We start from the raw sequence: 23,867 nt of genomic DNA, 5'->3' as shown, positions 1-23,867 counted from the left end.
AGGGGGACAACAAAACATACTTGTTGGAGGCGACTTTCATTTTTGCTTAGAGCCTATATTAGATAAGTCAGCCACAACAACATCCAGAACAAAAGCAGCTAAAACTACCTTATCATTTATGAACGATCTAAACCTGACTGATGTGTGGAGACAGATGCACCCTCAGACTATAGAGACTATTCCTTTTACTTCTGCCCACACAACTCTCACAGCAGGATTGACCTATTCTTATTGTCAACACAGCTAATTCATAGAACACTAGAATCTGAATCTTTATCTAGGATGCTGTCCGATCATTCACCTTTGACCCGATCTATTTTGATGCCAGAAAAAACCAGCAAACCAATATCAATGGCGTCTGAACCCTACTCTCCTTCATAGACCAGACTTTTGCCAGTTTATTAGGGACCAGATAACATTTTCTTTTGTGAGACAAACTGCGCCTCCTCCCCTAATAGTTTCATATTATGGGACACGCTAAAAGCTTATCTAAGAGGACAAATAATATCTCATACTCAGGGTATCAAAAAGAAATATATGGCAGAGATAAATGAGCTAGAAGCAGATATTTTGAAATTAGAAAAGGAGTTTCAACAATCTGGGTCTAAAGAACTTCACAAACGGCTGGTTAACAAAAAACTGAAATACAATACATTACATACCTATAAAGTTGAAAAAAACGTTTTACGAACCAACCAAAAATATTATGAATTGGAAGAGAAAGCTCACAAAATTATGTCCTGGCAATTGAGAACAGAGGAAAGCTCAAGGACAATGAATAAATTCAAACTGAAACGGGTGCAACCTCACACAACCCAACAGAAATTAACGACACATTCAAACGGTTTTATACAAATCTATATACATCAGAATCACCAGAGGATCTATCTAAGATTGATGAATTTCTGTCCACTATTGAATTGCCGAAACTTGAAATAAATCCTATGAGCTTGGTTCTCTCCGACCGAGGTAGGTACAGTTGACGAGGTTACAACCATGTTACTGTCTTGTATTAAACTTGATGAAGATGAGCTAAAGTTGAAATGAGCCATTAAATCCTTAACTATTAACTAGCTAGCTAAAGACACCTCTGGTCGCGAGTCATAAGATAAGTCAGGAGCCAAAATCATGTGTCTGATGGTGTGCAACGAGCGGTGCAGCGGAACATGCAGTTATTTTCCACGGCTGATGCCGATCCTGAGTGGAATGCCGCTCTTTCCGTCGGCACTGACTTTTCTGAAGTCGGAGGCTACTATCAGACTTCAACGTCCCTTGACGGACAGTCCAGGACATTTAAATTCTGTCTCACTCTGACGTCCTTGTCGATCTACCCAAAGCTTAATTATCTTAACGTGGGCATAGCTATTGATAGCCTAGCCGCCATCGCCATCGCCTGTCTGACTAACCAATTACAGAAATTATTGTCTCATTTGATATTAACCACAATCACCTTAAATTAGCATCGGTTGCTATCTTTAGCCGTTTTCTCCTGCCATCGATATGATTGGCAGAGACACTGGGGTATTTCTTTACTATGATCTACTTCAGATAGTCTAAAATGACAATATTTTTGCAGTAAATACCAACATTAGGGTTAATTTACAGAGGCAGGGTCCTATGTCTCCCAGGAGGAGGCACTTGATACACATTTGGTAAACTGTTTTCATCCACAGCAGCATTTACTACAGGTTGCCATGAAAAAAAATAACATAGCATGTCATAATAAAATATCATAGTGTAGGAAGTCATTAAAAAAGTCCTATTAAAATTGTCATAGTATATACAAAAAATAATTAATATAAATTAAAGCTGCGAGCAGCGATGAACGGGCCCTCGCATCCTCCCGCACAAGGGAGTCCGGCCGGCACGGCCATGAACGTCCGCGACCGTCGGACAGCGCGTCCGCGAGTCGGAATTTGTTTTCCCGCGTGGACCGCCTGACGCTGGAAATTAAGCTTTGCAAATAGTCCACCGCGTCCTGTGTATCTGCTATGTGGCGCTACAGAACACACGCAAACATGCATTATGTTGCTCTATATCAAGTGAAAACCACATCTTGTAAAAGTCATGTAAATCGGATGCCGTTTGTCAGAAAACGTAGATTTCCTTTGGCCAGCAGGTGACACTGTGAGTATTAGTGAAAATTAGCTTGTAGACATCCTCAGGCCATGAGTGTTATCAAGCATGGGAAGTTTAGGACCGTTTGGAACAAGTCCGGCTGAGTTACATCAGCTTTTTTGATGGAGAATCACGTAAAGTAGCCGCCCGCTGCGGCTAAGCCATTCAACCAAACGTAAAGCTTTTAATAATTTTTAATCAAAAAGATTCTCAGATTGTAGGCTACTGACCAAATTTGAAGAGGATCAGACAAATTCCCTAGGAGGAGTTCATTAAAGTATAGCGACTACAAATGGACAAAAATCTATCAAAAAATTACACAAAAATCAAAATCATTGCCGACTTCCGGTATGGTTTAGAGCATGGCCCCAAGAGACTTTTCTTGAAAGAAGGTGATGCAAGTTTTAACCACACTGGCCAAACTTCTGGTCCACTGGAGAGTGTCTGACCAAAAGGATGTTTGGGAGTATTTAGTTGCCAACTGGAGAGTGGTGATATAGTGAATATAATATAGTGAATTTTATGTTGTGTTTTTAGATGAGGAAATCTGTTATTGTCACTGTAAAGACACCTGTAAGCCTTGGAAGAAGGTCTCTCTAGTGTTCATCTTCCCACAAAATACTTTGATGACACTTTGTAATTGTTCACGACCAGATGTGTATTTTAATCACAGATTTTCCACTTTTATTTGAGTGAACCGTGTTCAATACTGCCTATGGTTCACATTGAACTGTGTATAATGCTGAGATACAGCCAGTTTGATGAGTGCAGGACTAAATGTGTCATTATGCACATAGTTACATACAGATTAATGACCGACCACGTTCCTCTCCTTTTCCTTAAAAAGCAAATACCACATGACCAAACAAAGACCTTTTCAATGTTATGAAACGGCCAACATGTCAATGCAAGCGAGTGTAATGAGGAGGCTCTGGTTGGAACAGTCAGGCTACTTATTCACAATCTTATTAAACTCATAGCATTATTTTAGTGCCATTTGAAAAAACTCAGTAAATTAGTAAATATATACATATTTATATATATACATATATTTCTATACATATATATATATATATATATATATACATACAGTATACATATATATATATATGTATGGTTGACTATTGTATCTGAAGTTTTTTGTGTGTGTGTGTGACACAATTGTTCCGTGTTCTAATTTATTTATTTATTTAGTCCTGTCACTCAAGATGTCAGTGACATCACTCTAGTGATCTGCCTGTAGGAAGAATGAAGATATACGAGTCTGTTCATTCGTGGATAAAGACTCTGGTCTCTCTGGTCACGTGTCTCAGCAGCTGCCGGCCAGAGGACAGCACGGCAAAATAGATACTACAAGCACGGTATGATTAGCTGTGTCAAATAGTGCTGGCCCATCCTGATCTCTCTGATGATCTGTAAGTGTAATGGGAAAAAAATATATTCTTATATCATGAAATGTTTTAAAAGATGTAAAACTGAAAGGTAAGGTGAGGAACACAAATACTGACATAACACAGCAGTCCTATAGAAGTAGTTCATCAGCGTCTTGTTTCTCACGGCTGGTCACACACTCCCACTTCGGACAAAGGAAGTGAAGACACATTGTCTGACAAGTTTGAGACAGACCATAAAACCATCACTGATTCCCAGTAAACACACTTGGCGTGTGGTTAGATAAGAACGATAGCCAGGGTACGAGAACATCTACTCCTTGTCTATGATTTATTCCAGGGCGTGAACTCATGTGTGCATAAAATGGTTTGGTATCTTGTACGATGTTGAACTTTTCACCACAGACACTGACTGAGGTGGCTGTGGTGCATCTTTCCCTTGCAAGCAAAATAAAATAGAAGGGGACAACTTTGAATCATTTGAAGACTTCATTATTTTCTTTGAATTTGTGAACAAAACTCTTCTCCCGATTTATAATTAGAAGTTTTTCCAAAACATAAGTTAGTTAAATGTTTTAATGGTATCATTACACATGCTCACATCATCGAGCATAAACGTTTCCTTTGTTCAAGCAACCATTCCTTTCAAACCCACAAACTTAATTTGCATAAATAAGTAACTTCAGCTGAATTATCTCTGCACAGAGACATTCAGCCTATGTCACGCAGCATCACTGTAACCACTTTTCTATTGATTAATGTTGCCTAACTTTAATATTGAGTTTGACATATCTTTAATGGCAGCATGCTGTCTTTGTTTGACAGCATGCCTACTGTGTTTCTGCAGAGTAGCAACGGTGCTCCTGCCCTGGTCCCGCCCGCTCAGCTGCTCCGACAAACCACCCTGCCTTTAAATCCCCCACCTGCCCAGCCCACTCCCCAGTGCACCTCTCAAAACACCGCTTCGTACATAACCGGACGGTGTAAGTAGCCGAGCAGCAGCTGCCGGCCAGAGGACAGCGCGGCAAAAACAAAGCTAAAGGTAAGATAAAAAATAAAAGAAATACGTAAACTACCTCCTCCTCTCTTTCCTATGTAAGCCCGTTTCCGCCATAAAAAAAAGAAAAAAGAAATATGCTTTTTTTTTTATTTAATTTGTTTATGCGGAAACGGGCTTCCATACTTTCCTGTTCGGCCAGGACCGTTTTTTTTCTCTGGTCACCTTGGTGATTCGTGTAAATTAGCTAGTTTCCGTCCATGGATGACTCTACTTCTCACTTGATTTATTCTCAATCTCTAGTTTCAAGTCTTCTTCAATACAGCATGATGTTCATTTAGTAAATTATGGTCCATTTAGAGTCAAATAGACCATAAAGCAGACATGGAACCAGATCCAAAATTGGTTTTCCTTAGGAATCTGTCCCTAATGCAGTCCGTCACAAACATGGGCAGATGACCAAATGTATGTTTTGTAGAAAATGAAAATGACAGCAACTGCTGGGCTGGGTGGCACCAACAAGGATTTATTTAATCTAATGTCCATTCTAATCACAGTTTAGACATGTAATTAAAATTATGCAGAGCGCTGTTGCACAATTAAAAACGAATCACTGTTTAGTAAATCCAAGTTTAACCCAAAATGAAATAGAGTTTTATCAATATGGAGAAGCTTGCCACCTGTTGGGAACTAGTTATTAGGCTATAAAGGATGGGGACTGAAACTGCCATCAGCTCTGTATTCCTTAACAAAATGTTTTGTTAACCAGCTAGCTAGCTAAAAAGTGAAGTTAGTATAGAAATTTTGATTTCTCCTCCTTTGAGAAAGAGTTGTTGGCAGAATTAGAGGGATAGAAATTGTGTTTTTTTTTCGTATGAGCCACAGTAGTTCTCCACGCTTGCCACACACAATTTGCAACCTCTTGGCTAGGTGCCATTGTAACAGAGTTAATGATTCCACATGCCATCACTGGTCATTAGTTAAGTTATTTATCCATACAATGTTCATATTATTTTCTCCTATTTCTGTAAAAATAATGTACTACTTATTATCATTAGCTTCCCACGGAGACAAGTGTATTGTGTCACATGAGCGCCCTCTACTGGTGCCCCTGCAGACTTGAGTGGTGCGCCCCGCTTCCTGTGACCAGTCTGCGGCACGCTGTCTCCGTGGCAGACTGATCTGTGACGAGCTCCGTCGTGATATCTGTACAAGTTCATTTTTGTTTGTATAATTGTGTTTTGATTTATAATTTCTAGCAAATGCTTTGTACTGCTAACTTTGGATAGCATTAATAACATGCTAACAAACAGTTAGCTTAAGCAATTATTTCTTTACTTTGGCAGTGTTCCGGAGCTTGTGACCACGAGGTGGGCTGTGAGAAACCCTGAAGTCATTCTTTGTGTTATCAGATGTGACTACATTACAATAAACGGCTGGTTGGAGCCAAACCCGATATCAAGTGCCTGATTCCAAACACAACACCAGAGAGAGAGAGTACACAACTAGTACACCATCAGATCATACGATCTAGACATTATTAAACAGTTCCCTTGCTAAACCGGTATCTTGAGAGAAAATGTAGGCGGCGTCATGAAACACATTGTTCGAGTGTGTCACTGAACTCGGATCTGTTTCAGTGCAATGACTCATTTCCCTGCAGCACCCATTCCCTCTGCCACCCTCACTGACTTTACTTACTGATTAATTGGGGATAGAAATGAATGCATGCATTAATTTCAGTGTATAGACACCAGAAATACTGGTATTATTGCGCAAACCCTTACGGTTTGAAAAGAGTAAATTATTGGTGCCTGGTCCCTGCTGCCAGTAAATTATTTTATGGTGAAAATACCGTCACTTACCATCATTGTTCACCATATACCGTCACTTACCATCATTGTTCACCATATACCGTCACTTACCATCATTTTTCACCATATACCGTCACTTACCATAATTTTTCACAATATACCGTCATGTACCATCATTGTTCACCATATACCGCCACTTACCATCATTGTTCACCATACCTTCACTTACCATCATTTTTCACCATATACCTTCACTTACCATCATTTTTCACCATATACCGTCACTTACCATCATTTTTCACCATATACCGTCACTTACCATCATTTTTCACAATATACCGTCATATACCGCACACCCGTGAAATGTAAGAAAAGAATGACGGTATGAAAAATCAGACACCACCCAAATCCTATACCTCATATATAATTGCAATGTACTGATTATGGTTGAAAAATGCTTTTGAATATGTTGCAGTTTGTTAGTTGGTTTTCATCAACTTGTTAGGCAATTTGTAAAGCTTGCTCTCGACAGGTACTACAAAAATACACTGAAACTTCTGAAAGTGTCATGGAATATTGCTTATATTGCTATTGGCTCAACAACTTTAGTCAAAGACAAATTGTATTAGTGGTCCGATTTAGTTCATAATCCTTTTTTTAGGATGAATGTGGCCTAATTTTTCATGATATACGATATTATACCAACGGTAAGTGTTGCTTATTAGTGGTGACTTTCAAGGAAAATGATGCTTTTTCCTATTCAACATATCCATTTTGCTCTCGCTCTATCTCTCTCTTTCTTTATCTTTACCTCCTCAGCTCCACCAAGCACGGAAAAGAAAAAGATCCACTTTGAGCACCGGCAGTGATCCTCAGCCAGCATGCACTCCTGCAGAGTGAACCTCAGAATGACCATGTTCCTGGTGATCCTGCTGGGGGCAGCGGTGGTTCTGTTCTACGGCTGGTACTTCCAGCTTAGTCCCTGCGGTTCTGCCCCCTCCAACGGCAAAGTTCACGTTCTGCTGCTGTCATCGTGGCGATCAGGCTCGACCTTAATGGGTCAAGCGTTCAGCCAGCACCCATCTGTCTTCTATCTTATGGAGCCAGCGTGGCATGTGTGGAGCAAACTTCGGAGATCCAGTGCGCGGGAACTTCGAATGGCTGTGAGGGACCTGTTACGAAGCATATTCCAGTGTGACTTTTCTGTGATGGATGCCTACCTGCCAGAGAACTCCATTGTGTCCTCCTTGTTTGAGTGGAGTCAGAGTAGAGCACTGTGCTCACCGCCGGCCTGTCCTGTCACGCCACGTGACCAGTTCAACAACGAGACTCAGTGCTTAAAGAAATGTGGTACTATTGGCCTGCAGGGGGCGGCGGAGGCTTGTGGCACCTACAGTCACGTGGTACTCAAAGATGTGAGATTATTTGAGCTGGAATCCCTCTACCCGCTCTGGAAGGACCCAAGCTTAGATTTCCGTATTATCCACCTGGTCCGAGACCCTCGGGCTGTGGTGCGGTCTAGAGAGGAAGCAGCCGATGCCTTGAGGATGGATAGCGCCATTGTCTTGGAGCAGAGAAGCATTTCAGCAGCCAATGTGCAGTATCAAGTCATGCAGGAGATCTGCCGAAGTCACACCCGCATTATTGAGAGGGCCATCCTGAAGCCCCCTCCGTTTCTAAAAGGCCGCTACAAAATGGTCCGCTATGAGGACGTGGCACGCAACCCACTTGAGGAGATAACTGCCATGTATGAGTTTGTAGGTCTGGAGGCGACCAGCCAGTTGGAGGAATGGCTCTACAGGGTGACTCACGGAGAAGGCATGGGCCCCGGGAAAGTCGATAAAATTGATGTCACCTCGCGGAATGCTGCCGAAGTCTCCCAGGCTTGGCGTACCCTGCTGCCACACGACAAGGTCAAACGTATCCAGGAGGTGTGTGAAGGGGCCATGTCATTGCTCGGATACAGGACGGTTAACAGTGAAAAAGAACAGGGGAGCCTTGACATAGATCTACTGGTGCCACAGAAACCGTACCAGTTCAACTGGTTGCCAGATAAAACAGAGCGTCCTAGTAATGGTTAAAATTGCATTTGAATGACAAAGACACCAAGAGACTACATTGGACTGACGTCTGTATTCTTTATGGGGTTTATTGGCTGTATGCGTTTGTAATGAGTGCTACTGCAAAATGAGTCATCATCTTGCATGATGTCTGAGGTTGAGGCATGGATTTGTGACGAATACTCACTTCACACTGTCAGTGGAGTGAGAGGATTAAACAGCAGAATTGTTGATTTTGTACAGAGGGCTGGAGAACGCTGTATCACATACATTTGGACTAAGACTCGTTACAGGATCAAACGTGACAATATCAAAATACATATTGTCCTGTTCCTAAATAAACATATAAGCACGTGAGAACAAACTGCTCTTAACTGCAACTCTTTATTAGCATAAGTTCCACATGCACATTACTGCCTACAGAGTCCCTCCAGGTTCCCATGCTTCACCTACATTCCCCTGGGTCCTAAGTCCCTCCAGGTACAGCTTCTTATCACCCCCCTATGTACCAACGTACATTTATAACAAATACCACACATAGTACACGGTCATTTTTTCTTTAAAGTCCAGGTGGATTTGTGGGGAGTGTTGATAGTTTGACTAATGGTCGTGGAGTTGGAAGTAAGACAAGTAGGTTTATGTTTGTCTGCTTTCATCGATTTGTATGTACCCATGTATTTGTTGATTCCATTTAGGACCACTTTGTGTTTTTAGAAATGCTTTTAAGTATCGCCCTCTGGGATTTCTGCATCATGATACTCTTTATATTTGTTGTGTTTTAGATTCCCAATAAAAATCAAATCCATTCAAATGGGATTAGTGATGAGAAACATTTGGGAAATGCAAGTTTTAAATCGAGGAATGATAGCTTAATTATTGGCATATAAGGTGAAATTTGAATCACCTTAAACTTTACAACGAAATCGTCATATAACAGGTCTAACAGTTGTGTAGTGAGGTAAGCCTATCAAACTCAAAGAAGAAGATAGAAAACATTATAGAAGGAAGAAGATCATCAGGCCTACCTCAGGCAGCCAACAGGCATGAAAGCAACTGGTATTAGAATAAAGAGTAGTTAACCCATATGATAACGTCATTTTAGAGAATGTCGATCAAACCAGCACCTGCATATCTTGATGAACAGGAGAGGCTGGAGCCTATCCCAGCATGCACTGGTGGATGAACACAGGCAGATACCCATACAATTCATTACAGATCTTTTTGTTGATTGAGGAGTTCATACATTCACTTTGATAATTGATAGAAACCTTCATATGAACATTAATATTCATGTATTTGAAAAGTAGCAATACTACAATGTTAACATTACAAGTGAAAGCTCTGCATTCAAAACTGTATTTGAGGAAAAGTAACTATGAAGAGTAAAATGTATTAAAAGTCAAGAACATGTGAAGTGTCAGAATATGTCATTTTTAAAATAAAAACATTCCTCAAAATGCCATCTGTTTAAGTCTTTGGTACCATAGTGTAACATTTCCCATCTGGCAAAGTTGACTGGGAAATATATTTGGTTGGTATCAGTGGTTTGGGAAACACTAAAGTAATTATGTAAAACCTGAAGTCTTCATCTCACTTGTCATTTATTAGCAGAGCTTCAACTCAAATTTGCATGCACTATCAGGTGGCAGTTTTTAAAATGATTATTAAGGTTCCCATGCATCTCCTACATTCCCCTGGGTCCTAAGTCCCTCCAAGTACAGCTTCTTATTACCCTCTATGTACCAACGTACATTTATAACAAATACCACACATAGTAGACGGTACTCAGCGTTAATTATTCATTTAAATTATTTTTTTTGAGTTTTTAAAGTTTTTTTGTTTGGAATATGTATAATAAGCATATCATTTGGTTATCGCTCCTGAGCATTTAACAAACATAAAAAAAGAAAAAAACATGACGTAGATAGGTTTTGCAGTTTTCAAGGTGTATATTTCAAATTGCATCTACTACACACGTGAAAATAAAGTTGTGCTGAATATCTGTTCAGAATCATTATAACTGTATAACTGTATTTTAACTGCTGCTGTGTAAAGGGAATACTGCTGTTAAAAAGAACCTTATTTGTTGTTTTTTTAATAGTCCAGGTGGATTTTTGGGGAGTGTTGATAGTTTGACTCATGGCCGTGGAGTTGCAGGTAAGAAAATAAATAATTACATAATATTTCATCAAGCATTTTATACGATGTCAAAGCATAGTTTGAATATAGAATAGTTTTTAAAAAATGTCAGAGCATAGTGAGCAATACAAATCTCATAAAAAATGTCCTTGTCTAGTATGCAATAAAATGTCATTAAAATATCATACTACAGGTTGCCATGGAAAAAAATAACATAGCATATCATAACAAATTTCATAGTGTAGGAAGTCATTAAAAAAGTCTTATTAAAATTGTTATAGTATATCAAATAATAATTAATATAAATAAGAAATATAAGAAATATAACAGCATAGTATGCCATAAAAATGATATAGCATGTTATAAAAAATATTCTTAAAAAGCCATATCGTAGTCAGCATTAAAAAAAGTCTTATACAAATGTCAAAGTATACTATGCCCTAAAATGTCATCAAGACATCATAGTATTGTTTTCCATAAAACATAATATAGCATGTCATTAAAAATGTCAAAACAGTCCAAGTACGATATGCCATGAATAGCTATATTTTGTTATTAAAAAGGTCAATAAAATATCATTGTATAATATGCCATAAAAAAGATGTCATAATAAATGTAATCAAAAAATGTCATTAAAAGCCATTGTATATTATGCCATGAAAAAATAATAATATACTGTCACACACGTGATGGCATCATATGCTATGAAAAAAACAATACAGCATGTCACAATACATTTTATAAAAAGTCATAGTACACTATGCCATAAAAATGTCAATAAAATGTTAGTGTAGTATGTCGTAAAAATAGTAATATACAATGTCCTGAAAATAGTCGTGAAAAAGTCAGAGTATGGTATGCCATTCAAAAAATATATATTTAGTCATGATAAATGTTGTAAATGATGTCAAAGTATAGAATGTCAAAAAAAAATCATAGAAAAATACACCCAAGAAAGTAATACAAAAATATCATAGCTCTCCTGTCGATTTCAACATGGATTCCTTGTTCACAATGTAACGGGAGGGATCGGCCACTAGAAAGCATAATTGTCATCTCTTGATCGTGTAATTTTTATATCTCATCGGTCGATAACGAACAGCATCTTTAATTTCCCACTATGATGGTTAATCTGTGTAATCTACGCTTTACATGTGTGCTGAACCGTGAAAGGGGGATTCGTACTGGTCACAAATCAACTACAGCCCTTCACACCACTAAATATGTCATACAATTGTCACATGTATTTTTTTAAATTCATAGTATACTGACGTTTGTCAGTAAAACTTTATTTTACACTGTGGTGGTTAATATCGGCCGAACCGTACCGATCGCGGATCACCTATGGTCCGTTACACCACTAAAAGCTATAAAAAGGAATAACAATATAGTATTTAATAATAGTATAGTATGTCTTAATGTCATAGTATAATTTGTTGTAAAGATGTGATTGTATTATATAATGTTCTAAAATTGTCATAGTAAACTAAATCATGAAAAACAAGAATATAGGTCATTATAAATGTCGTAAAAAAGTCATAGCATGTCATAATAATTGTCATAAAAAATGTCACAGGATAGTACGTCATACAAATGTCATAATATAGTATGCCATAAAGAGATTTGAAGTTGTCCTAAGAAATGTCATCAAAAGGTGATAGAAAAGTGTCATATACTGTAAATGTCACTGTAGTGACATTATTAATAATTAATAATAATAAATTAATAATATAATAATAATAATAAATGACAGTGTAGTGTGTCATAACAAACATCATAGTATAGAAAGCCTTAAATAAATAATATAGCATGTTACAGCCCTGCACAAAGGTTGCAACACAAATTGGAGACCAGAGGACTTTAAAGTAATAAATAAGCACATTTATTCACAAAATAGTAATGACATACAAAACAAACGTGAAAAACGATAATCAGTAATACAAGCATGTGTGAAAATGTCTGAAGCAAACTAAACTAAACATCAGCTGTATCAACCACGGGAGAGAGAGCTCTTTGTGAAGGTGGTGGGCTTTTACCTCAAACCACACCGGCCCGTGTGTGATCATGAAGCAGATGACAACCATATCCTGTAAGACGGGGAAAAAAAGAAGCTGGGTTCGTTTCAGGACACCCGACTTAAAGTGTGTTCAAGGGATTTTTTTTACGAACATATTTACATAAACCACTCGTATCGGCCCTTTTAATGTTTGGAACTTAAAGACCTTTTTGTTTTGAAAGACAAAAAAAGATACAAGGTGGATCTAATAGAGCTGTAAGAGGCAGAATGTAGCAAAACTTCTCACCGTAGCCTATAGATACACCATTAAAGACTCTTTATGGTGTCCAATTAGTGGGTTTTGCCCGGTCTTTATATACAGTTTCACTGACGAATGATAAAAGACAGGACTGCACTTATTCAGATTTCATCGCCCTTGGTCAGCATCAATTTATAAAGGAGCAGATGCATTGCTGAAGGCATCTGCTCACCATCTCACTCAATGTAAAGGCTCAGCTTGTCCTTATGCTACAACACAGCAAAAAATTAAAAAGCATGTGATAAATCTGTGTTTTTCGTTGTGAAAAACCACAACGTGTCTTGACATCACTGTTGGAGTGTGATGTGCTTCAAATTAAAGCAGCAAAATAAATGGTATGATTTATTATTAAAGCCCCAAATTAAAGCCAACAATTCCAATGTACATTTGCTGGGAACACTATACAGACGGTCTGGTGCTGCTGAAGAACGTCACTCGTGTGTCGACTTCAGGAAAGTCTGTGAAGACACGAGGGTAGAAGAGGTGGAAGGTCAGGTCAATAAAGATGGGAAACATTTGCACAGATTAATAGATGTCTGGAAAACCATAAGGGATCATAAGCCTTTTAGAGCTGTGTAAAAAATAAATCACAATTAAAAGGGGAACTCCACCCATTTTACACAGGTGTTTCAAGGTGTTGGGGAACACTACTGCATATGTGAACAAGTAGTAATAAACCTTTAGTGTCTCTAGATGGAGCTGTGTGACGTCTGATAAACGGCCTCAAGTGATGTCACTCGAGTTTCAAGGCGGAAGACTTGAAAAGAATCTGGAGGTTTGGAGTCTAGAGGCTCCAGGCTACTTTTAACTGCTACTAACGCGCCCAATTCTCTGACCAAACTGTCACTAGAGGTCCAGTGGCATTGTGGGTAGTGTAGGCAAGGTTTTTACAAGGAAACAGACTGCATGAAATGAAAGAGTCAATATATCTGGTTCTACTGCATCTATTTTGATCTTTTTAAAAAACAACTGTCCATTGTTTGTCCGACTCTGTTATCGGTGTGAAATATAAAATGGGGGAGTACATTTTAATAAACATAATGTATATGCATATGAGGAGAAAATAGAGGCCAGCTGTATTTTTAAATATAACAATCAAAAAGTCCCAGTAGAAGTCCCTGCAATAGAGCAGGGCATCAGACCAGCACAGCTTCTTCTCCACCACCTCTACGTTCTGGCCCATCACCACTGCGTCAAAGGAGGGATAAGGAATTGCCAGGTCTGTAAAATGCAAGCGAGAGCACACATGTACGCACAAAAGCTTCATGAACTGGCATTATGAACTTCTTATATTTGAGTGGAACTAATTTGATGTTGATCAGATTTACCTACTAAGACAAACAAGCCAAAGTATAGAGACTTTAACTTCGTTAACTAAGGTCCATGTCTTCTAAACGAAATGAGATATCAACATTTTTAACTATATTACTGTATTGTTTGCGAAATTGAATTAAATAAATAACCATGTTTTTTCTAAATTCTCCAGTTATATTTGTGCAGAAAAAAAAAATGATATATATATATATATATATATATATATATATATATATATATAGTGTAGATCAGGGGTATTCAATTAACATTCCAAAAGGTCCAGATTGAGAAAATCTCCTCGGGCAAAGGTCCGGAACATTACAATAATATCTAACTTGCGCTATTTAGTGCCATATATATCTCAATATATATATATATATGGGCCATTCTACCCAATTGGTTCAAAGTCAGGTTGGAAATATTTTTTAATTTTGTATGTTTTATTCCCAAAAATGTCTCCGTATATATATTGTACCATATCTAAAGTACACGTATCTAGTAAAAGAACCGTCAATTTTTATTTTGTATTTTCATAATATGTTGGAATGTTTTTCCTCTCCCAAAAATTGTCACTACCGAAACATAGTAATATACTAAAGTAAAAAAGTATTATTATTATTAACCTGTTAAGATTGTGTTTCCTTCCCTTCTCTGAAGAGTATTTTTACCAATATTTTTTGAAGGTTTTCACAATTAAATCAATAAAAATGACATTTTTACCAAATTTCTAAGATCAATTTATACAATTCGTCAAAATCTAAATGCAATATTTCTTTGTAAAATGCATAATACTGATCATATTGATTCCAGAGTTGATGATTGATACAATTGAACATACATTAAACCAATCAGTATCATAACATTTTAGTTGATAACTCAATATACTTTATTTTTTACAAAACATCCAGTGTTTCGGTAGTGACTGCACTGTTTCGGTTGTGACCACAGTATTTTGTTTGCAAGATTATATCATATTTCCTCAACCTTTATGCTTAATCTTAACTCATAACATGCCTTAGGTTGGGAATATTACAAACACAAATGTTTTGTGGTCAATATAATCATTTTATTTTTGAAGACATAACAATTGTTCATCCAGAACCATTTAAAGTACAAACATTACTTATCAATGGAAAATTACCCAAGTGGGTTCAGTAAAAGAGAACAAGAAAACATTGACAAATAACTGATATTATGTTGTACTGTATGTTTAAGAAGGTTCAGTGACAGACACCATCACAAATCCATTCACAAATGTAGTTTTTCACATACTGCGGTGAACACTCTTGGGCTGATCTTAACATGCCTCTGTGAGACGTTTTCTGGTGGAGGGATTAAGGTGACGACCTTGTCCACTGTGTACCAGATCTTGTCCTCTAGTCGCGGCCAATAAAAGCGGTTTTGCCCAATGTTGGGCATGACTTTGACCTCAAGGGCACCTGCAGACAAATAACGGATGAAATAAAAGGACATTGGGCGAAATATGATAAGTATTGCTTGTATTAGAATCTTGTAAGACTATGAAATAAAGTTTGATTCAAAGGGAATGGGAATATGAGAATGGAAGATGGCCATCGGCAGGCCCTTTCCCGTGACCAGCTTCCAGGAAACTCCAGTTTACAGCGGTAAATCCCATCTGGAAAAGAATTAATTAATATATATTAATAATAATCCTCTCTGTTAACATCATTGTTGGTCAGTGACTTCATGTGTTAGGATTCTGATCATATTGGACTCTTAGATTGTGTCTTCATTTCAGATGTGAGTGGGTACGTTAAATTTGCTCAAACGAGTCACGTCACGGTCTCTGAACATATGAGACACACTGGTTTTAAACTGCCTGTGGGAAGAGTTCACCTATAAGAGTCTGTTCATTGTTGGTTAAAGACTCTGGTCTCTCTGGTCTCTCTGAACACTTCTCTCTCTTTGGAGAACGTCATGTGAAATAACCTCTGACTCACGTAATAATTCTCCTCGTTCTCATTCCTCGTCTCCCCCGTGTGTCTACATCTCACTCGAGTCAGGAAACTTGTCAGAATACCCATATTTGATTGGCTGAGCTGCATCACGTGATGTGATTTACGCCACTGAACAAGTGCCGTAAAGGCTGAAAAAGCTGCGCCAGTTAAAATAAAAGTGCTCTGTCAATCGGTTTAAGGTCTTGGGTCCGGATACAACGGCATCTGGGTCCGGATCCAAACCGCGGTTCGCCTATTAGTGACCCCTGGTGTAGATGTACACAGTTACCTCCACAGAATACACCAGCATCCTCATAATGATGACAGTTGTGGGTTCCTAATCCACTGTGTGTGCAGTCTGTTAGTGATGACTCAGTTCCTGAACACTGAAGGTCATCCAGCCAGATTGGTCCACTTCCTTCTCCAAAATGTGCCAATTTTGGTGCTGACCGAGCCCTGCCACAGCCCAGCTGTTGACAAACCACCTGAGCGTCATTCAAATCCCAACCGTCGTCACACACCGTCCCCCAATTGCCGTTGTTAAAGATCTCCACTCTGCCAGAGCAGTTGCTGTTAGAGTTGACCAGTCTCACTGTGGTCATATCTGGTTGAAGTGAAAGGAAAATATCTGTCAACCTACATGGCAACAGCAATATTGAGCAAAAGCCCCATCCCTTCAATGTAACTGAACTTGATCACTTAATCATTGAGCATATTTTTTTATTATTATGAACTCTTACATATCATTATCTCCCTTCACACATAATTCTGAGGTAAAGATGAGAAATCATCTGGAAAATGTGGGGTTCAATGATACGCAATATTTGACATGTAAATTATGGGTAAAAGCTTTTAGTAACTTTTAATCACTAAGGTATTTAGATTGTTCTGACCAAATTCTAGGTTGATCTGATTAATTCCCTAAGAGGAGGAGTTAAAGTACAGCACCTGCAAATGGCCGAAAACAAAATTCAAAATGGCTGACTTCCGGTTTGGTTTAGAGCATGGACCCCAATACTTTTTTTGAAGTCTACATGTGATACATCTGCTTACCAAATTTTATACATCTAGGTGAAACGTACTGCGAGGGCTGGGTCATCGAAATATTGTTGGGGGCGCCATCGAGCCGACTTGCCACTCTGATAACACAAAGGCCTTTAGATTGTTCTGACCAAATTTGAAGTTGATTCGATTAAATCCCTAGGAGGAGTTTGTTAGTACAGCGCCTGGAAATGTCAAAAACGACACTAGAAATTTATACAAAATTAAAAATGTCTGACTTCCGGTTGGGTTTAGAGCAGGGGTGCCCACACTTTTCCGGCTTGCGAGTTACTTTTAAAATGACCAAGTCAAAATGATCTACCTACATTCAAAATGCTAAATATTTACTTATTTTTATATCACAAAAAATCATTCTAACACTCCTATTCTGAAGGGGTCTTTCCTCTAATCAGTTTTCACTCATTTGCGATGCTGTATAATCCAGGTCTCTCCTGGTATCTCCCCGTCCTCTTCTCTTCTCTCTGCTCTGTTGTCTTCCTGCATGTTTTTTGCAGGCTCTCACAGTCAGCTCTCTGACATTCCTGCGTTTTTAGGGGTCTATCTTTTCTCTTCCTCATGCGTCCCTCTCTGATAGCAGAAGGGTCTTTTGTCCTCCTAGAAGTGGGTAAGACAGCAAACGGGTCTTCTTGTCTATTCAAGAAGTCTAGCCCATTCTCTTGTGGGGGGAAAAAAGCCAATCTCACTTCTCAAGGGGGAATATCCCTAAGTCTAGTTGGGGGAAAAAAGCCCAATCTTACACAGTTTTTCTGCTGCTTTTATGCTCCTCTCTGAGGCTAGTACCTCCTTCAGGTTCATGCGTCACTCACAGGAGTCCTCCTCTTTCTAAGTCAGACACAGAATGTAACTGGTTGTAACTGGTTTGGTCCTGTTAAGAAGAGGAAGGATACGTTTTGAGTGACTATTTTATATAAGGCGTCTATGTAGTTTATATGGTTAATCACTTCTATTATGAATTAAAACAGTTTATAGGTTTAATCACCTCTATCAAGAAATAAAACAGTTTATAGGTTTAATCACCTCTATCAAGATGAAGAAAATCTGAAACGATTGTATGAGAGTCTATGGAGCAGAGCCGGTTAGTTGTCGGACCCTGGTCTGAGCTGGTAGATGCCACGCTATGATTGGCCAGTCTTCGTTTGAGGAGCCCGACTTTGCAAAGGGTCAATTCAGTATTGCAAACAGTGTGGGAGAGAGGGGACATCCCAAACTCTGTGTGTGTGTGTGTAGGTGTAGGTGTAAGTGTGTACTTTTACATCTAGCTTTGTGAGGACCAATTTGAGTTTAGGACCTTTAGAGTGAGGACATTTTGGCCGGTCCTAACTTCTGTAAAGATTTTGGTTCAGTTGGGAGCGAGGTATTCTTGACGAATGCCACGAGGGGCACGGGCACACGGGGAGCGTTAGGGTAAGGGTCGGGGTCAGGCATTTAGTAGTGATGCTTAAAGTTAGGGTAACGGGCTAGGGACTGCATTATGAATGCAAGTGTCCACACAAAGTCGGAAGAACAGGGAGGTGTGTCTTTTAGGGTTGTTCAAACTAGAGGTTTTCAAGCTGTGGGGCACGGACACGGCTCATTATTATCATTAGTGTGTCTCCTGTCTCTTCCTCTTCTCACACCTTCAGTCTAAAACTAAAAGATGTTGTCCTGCATTAGGGTAATGCAGAACAACAAGGTAGAAGGACATGTTAAATATTAAGAAATTAAAAAACAGCTAATCGGGTCTGTATTTGACAGCCTGTGGGCATTCAACTTAACTCTAATGCTTACACACACACAAAATTTGCCTTCATCTAGTTTGTTATTTGTTTATAGCTAATATAGATATTGGTGTACAACATCAACCCAATTCAGCTTTTTCCTTGCTCTCAGATACAGACTGATCACCAGTACAATAGCAGGGGTCATAGTGAAGCATTACAAAAGAGGCCAGCTGGATTTACAGGATGGACATAATGTTGATGGCATGTGCATCATTACAATGCAGAGGAAATTATTTTCTGCCTGACACACCTCTCATTCTCATTGCCCTTTATGCCTCCTGGCATGTAAGGCAGCAAAGCCTGGCACATCGCAATCAGTAAAAAATAACCCTTGTGTGAAGCTATGCAATGTGAAAACAAAACCAATCGGATCAAATGTACAAAAACTCAACCCTTGGTTCAGACATCAGGTGTGAAAAGGCCATACATTTTCTTGTACTTTGTCGATTTGCATGTTGCTCTTAATGCGAGTTCAGCTCTCAGGGACACTGTATCTTGTGTCCTCAATATATATATTTTAAAGAGTATCGTGAAGTTTTTGTGCCACTTAAAAGTGATCAGTAACGCCTTGAATTGTATGTGGAAATGTTGTCACTGAGCAGAATAAAACACATGAAAACAGCTAATCAGAGAAAATGTGTTAAATATATACGTCCATGTGACAAATCTGGATGTCTATTGATCCCAATTAAGACTTCTCAATAGCTTACTTCCCACTCTTCAGTACTTTTTTGATTTTCCCTAATGAACCAGATCTGACGCTCTGGAAAATCCTGTTTACTTTGTTGTAGTTCATTCAACTATCAATCTACTTTATGACTACGTTTTTCCTACAGCCTTTTTGTGGGTGGCATCTCTCTGATTCTTGAGCATGTTCCAGAGTATTTGCACACAGCAAAACACCCACCCTCATACATAGCTCATCTCCGCCCATCGCACACATGGGTGTAGGATATGCAAATATTTTCAACATCACGTTTATTTTTGTAATGTTAGCCACATGACTCGTTAGTCATTAGTTTCGTCGCGTTGGTCGTTAGTCACCTGACTCCTACTGAGTATACTTTATATTTACAATATATGTTGGCGTACCTTGCATAACTGCATGAATCCTTATGGCACAATACAATTCTGTACATTTTTGGTCTTACCTTACTCTTATGACTTGCACTGAATGGAATCAACCAGGGTTGCATAGTCAGTAGCTGCTGGTAGCCAGCCTCAAGCAGACTTCAAATGATCATCAGTCATGGTGGAACGGTGTTTGGACTTAATATTCATTATGTGGGAAAAGGCTGACTCAGATAAATAAGTAGAGCCAAATAATGCAGTCAAGAAGGTAGCGCATTTCTTCATGTTTGGGTACTTTTCCTCTGTGAGTAAGTTCCAAAACTGTCCATGAACCCTGGACTTCAGTTGAATGTTAGCCTGTAGTGTCAAAATCTCATCCTCCACTCCAGACGAGTTCAGGTGAAACAGCGTTGTAATTTTTGAATCAACCTCAATATCTTTCCAAAATGTGCAGCACATAAATGTAGCGACTGGCTCGAGTAAAGCAAATTCTTGAAAGCGTTTGTCAAACTCTGGCAGACACTTGTCAATCTGCTCTGTGCAGAGCGCCACTGTCAAGTTGCGCACACGGCTTCCGTTGCGTCTCCAGCTCTGACGTGAGGTTTTGGAAGTTCCCCAAATCAAGGCGCTGCAGCTTTAGCTTCTGTAGTAGAAATAAATTGGGAGGCTAACTAATTAGCTCGCCGGAGTTTTGCGGTTGACCACGCATACGTGGTGACCCGTGTGTTAGAAAAGACGTGATCTCAGACTGGCTGCCATGTACGTCAATCAAGTGGCAAATTTCATGAGGACATCTCATTTTTTTGGAATGGCATGCGATCTACCCGCACTACCTCTCGATCGCGATCGACGTATTGGGCACCCCTGCTGTAGGACAACACTGTCCTTCACTAGAAAGATAAAAACTTCAAGACATCAATGGCCTGTAAGGTGATGTAAAACACACTTCATTCAAAGTCAAAGGGAGTAGACAGTGGGAGTATAGGTCCGGTAGTAATACTTTTAAGCTACTTCTTGCTAATTGCTACATCGTGAAGGGGAAGCAAGACAGCTGCAACAGCATGGAATTGAGTGAGAAGAAGGTATATGGGAGTGGTTATGGGGATAAAGAATGGTAGCAGGTGGTGAAGGGAGGAAGGAATTGTAGGAAGAAGAGGAAACATAAAGAATGAACCAAGACTGGTTCCTTTAATGGGGTGGTAAGGTTTAAGGGAGGAGGAGTTAAAAAATGGACCTGCTAAACCTCACAAAAAAAGAGCCAGAGTAGGTAAAGTTGCTGGGGGGTGGTAACTTGCTAATTAGAAGTAACATGGAGATACAAGAAGAAGAGGCAAGAAAGCTACTGTGTGTAGAGTTAAAGTTGTTATAAAACTGTGAAGAGAGAGGCTTCAATAAAGCAGATAAGAGTAAAAGAGAAAGTCTCTTGTGCCGGTTAAGAGGGAAAACCGATTGACATGCAGGTGCAAGGAGCTAACTGGGGTCAGCATTGTGCAAGAAGTTGAAAAAAGATGTTGAAGGAGCAAAAGAAACTGGTGACGTTTATGGCATTTACAGACCACCTAAATACTGTGCAACCTTCTTTGATGAGTTTACTGAACTGCTGTCTATAATCTGTATTGATTTTGACTGTGTTGTTATTGTTGGCGATTTTAGTATCCATGTTGATAATCCCCAGGACAGTGGGTCTATAGAACTATGTGGTGTCCTTGAAAACTATGATCTGACTCAGCATGTGACAGGACCCACCCACAACAGAAGGCACACTCTGGACCTAATCATCACCAAAGGTCTGAACATTTCCAACGTTGCTGTGACTGATGTTGCACTCTCTGATCATTTCTGTGTTTTCTTTGAGATTGCAATCTCCTTGCACACAAATGTCCAAACCGAGGTTGTGACAAAGCGTTACATCTCTGAAAACACCAGTGAACTATTTATTCAGAAGTACTCCTCCACACCAGCCCTCTCTTGCATCTCAGTCAATGAGCTTGTAGATACCTTCAATTCTAAAGTTAAACATGTTATCGATGCCATTGCACCCACTAAAGTGAAGGTTGTCTCGGGTAAGCAAAGATCTCCTTGGAGAAATGCTACGCTGGTCTGAATAAAGAAAACAGAGTGTCGGAAAGCTGAACGCAGGTGGCGAAAAACAAGTCTCCAGGTTCACTGTGACATCGAAAAAGAGAGACTTCGCAATTATAATTTGGAACTTAGAAATGCAAGGCAGTCCTTCTTCTCTGACATCATAACCAAAAACAATAACAATACACGGACCTTATTTGCTACCGTCGACAGGCTAACAAACCCTCCAGTGTCAGTAGCTGCTGAGCTCCAGTCCACCTGGGTGGAACAGAGTTAATGATTCCACTTGCCATCACTGGTCATTATTTAAGTCATTTATCCATACAATGTTCATATTTTCTCCTATTTCTGTAAAAATAATCTGCACAGCCATGTTCAAACAGCTGAAAGCCGTCCTGCTCCTCAACCAACTGCAGCTGGTAGGCTCTTTCCAAGTGATGGTCAGTCTCTTGAGCATGTTCTGGAGCGCTTGTTAAATCAGGAGTCCTCTCAGCGTTCCAGGCCGCCTAGACCCAGGAATGGCAGTCGCACCAGGTTTAGGGGTCCGTGTGTCATTTGTGGCAGCGACGACCATGACACTATGTCCCACTGTCGGAGTAAACGTCTATGCTTTTGCTGTCATGCTGCTGAACATCAAGCAGTGGCTTGTTCTGTTACCCCTGGTCCTGACTCACCTGCTGTTCGATCTGGTGCCCCTACACAGCAGGAAAACTAGCTGGCCCACGCAAGGAGGGGACTAGTGGAGGGCCAGACAAAATGTCCCCAATTGATGATGTTGGCGACCGTGAATCTGTTTACTCTCAGTTCTGTGCCTCAACAGATTGCGAATCCACAGTGGTATTTCAGAACACACAGAGACTGGCTGCAACAGATGACCTTTTCTACACTGGTATGACAATCCAAGATGCTCTGGAGCTGCGTTCCATGATAGACAGCGGCTCAATGACCTGTTCTCTGAGTTCACGTGTGCTTCCTTTACTGGAAAAGGCCAATATTGTTTCTCCTGATTCTATCTCTCCCACATGGAGGGTTGAGGACGTGCCCCATCGGAGTGTGTGAGCTTCAGATGAAAGTGTTTGACTGTCGCATCTCGGTTCCCACACTCATTGTGGATGGTCAAAGCAATGACTTGATTTTTGGAAGCAACGTCATAAAACATCTCATTCGGGCGCTGAAGACATCTGGAGATTTCTGGGAGAAAGTGTCACTTTCAGATCAAGCGTCGAGTGATAAGGAGGCCCTGTGGGCACTGTTAAACTGAAACATGCTGTGACCCTGGAGCCTTTGAAAGAACATTTGGTGTGGGGTCGTCTGCATAGCCATAAGTGCCTCTTGGCTGGCAGCACAGGAGGATAAGAAGTTCACCGCGTTCACGTCTCCTTTTGGACTGTATGAGTACAACAGGCTTCCGCAGGGACTATGCAACAGCCTAGCCACGCTCATGAGGATGATGATGGCCATCTTCGGTGATCAAAACTTCTTGAGCCTCTTGTGTTACCTGGATGACATTCTTGTCTTTGCTCCCAACAAACAGTTAGCTTTGCAGACACTGGAAACGGTGTTTGAGAAGCTACAACCTGAAGCTAGCTCCAAAGAAGTGCCACTTTATGCGGCCGTCAGTGAAGTTCCTGGGGCATATTGTGAGTAAGGATGGCATGTCCACTGACCCAGAGAAGGTCAAGGCCATTGTTGATCTGAGTGAAAAGGATTTGATGGATGAGACCACCAACATTCCCTCTCCATCCAAAGTAAGATCGTTCCTTGGTATGGTTGGTTTTTACCAAAA

At 39.8% G+C, this 23,867-nt stretch overlaps 1 protein-coding gene across 1 annotated transcript; it reads left to right on the top strand.

Annotated features, from left to right (window-relative positions):
- The first annotated feature begins 7,201 nt into the window (after positions 1-7,201).
- LOC137874961 (carbohydrate sulfotransferase 6-like) lies at positions 7,202-9,738 on the top strand. The gene has a single exon (XM_068713944.1). It carries the CDS (start codon positions 7,202-7,204, stop codon positions 8,399-8,401), a length of 1,200 nt encoding a protein of 399 aa, XP_068570045.1. The 3' UTR covers positions 8,402-9,738.
- The last annotated feature ends 14,129 nt before the right edge of the window (positions 9,739-23,867 follow it).

Source organism: Cebidichthys violaceus, unplaced genomic scaffold, assembly GCF_023349555.1.
Source record: "Cebidichthys violaceus isolate CVI_PGR_0920_01 unplaced genomic scaffold, fCebVio1.0.p SCAF_19, whole genome shotgun sequence".
In the NCBI taxonomy this organism is placed as follows: Eukaryota; Metazoa; Chordata; class Actinopteri; order Perciformes; family Stichaeidae; genus Cebidichthys; species Cebidichthys violaceus.
Note: the sequence above shows the minus strand (reverse complement) of the source record. Positions and strands in the feature narration are given on the sequence as shown.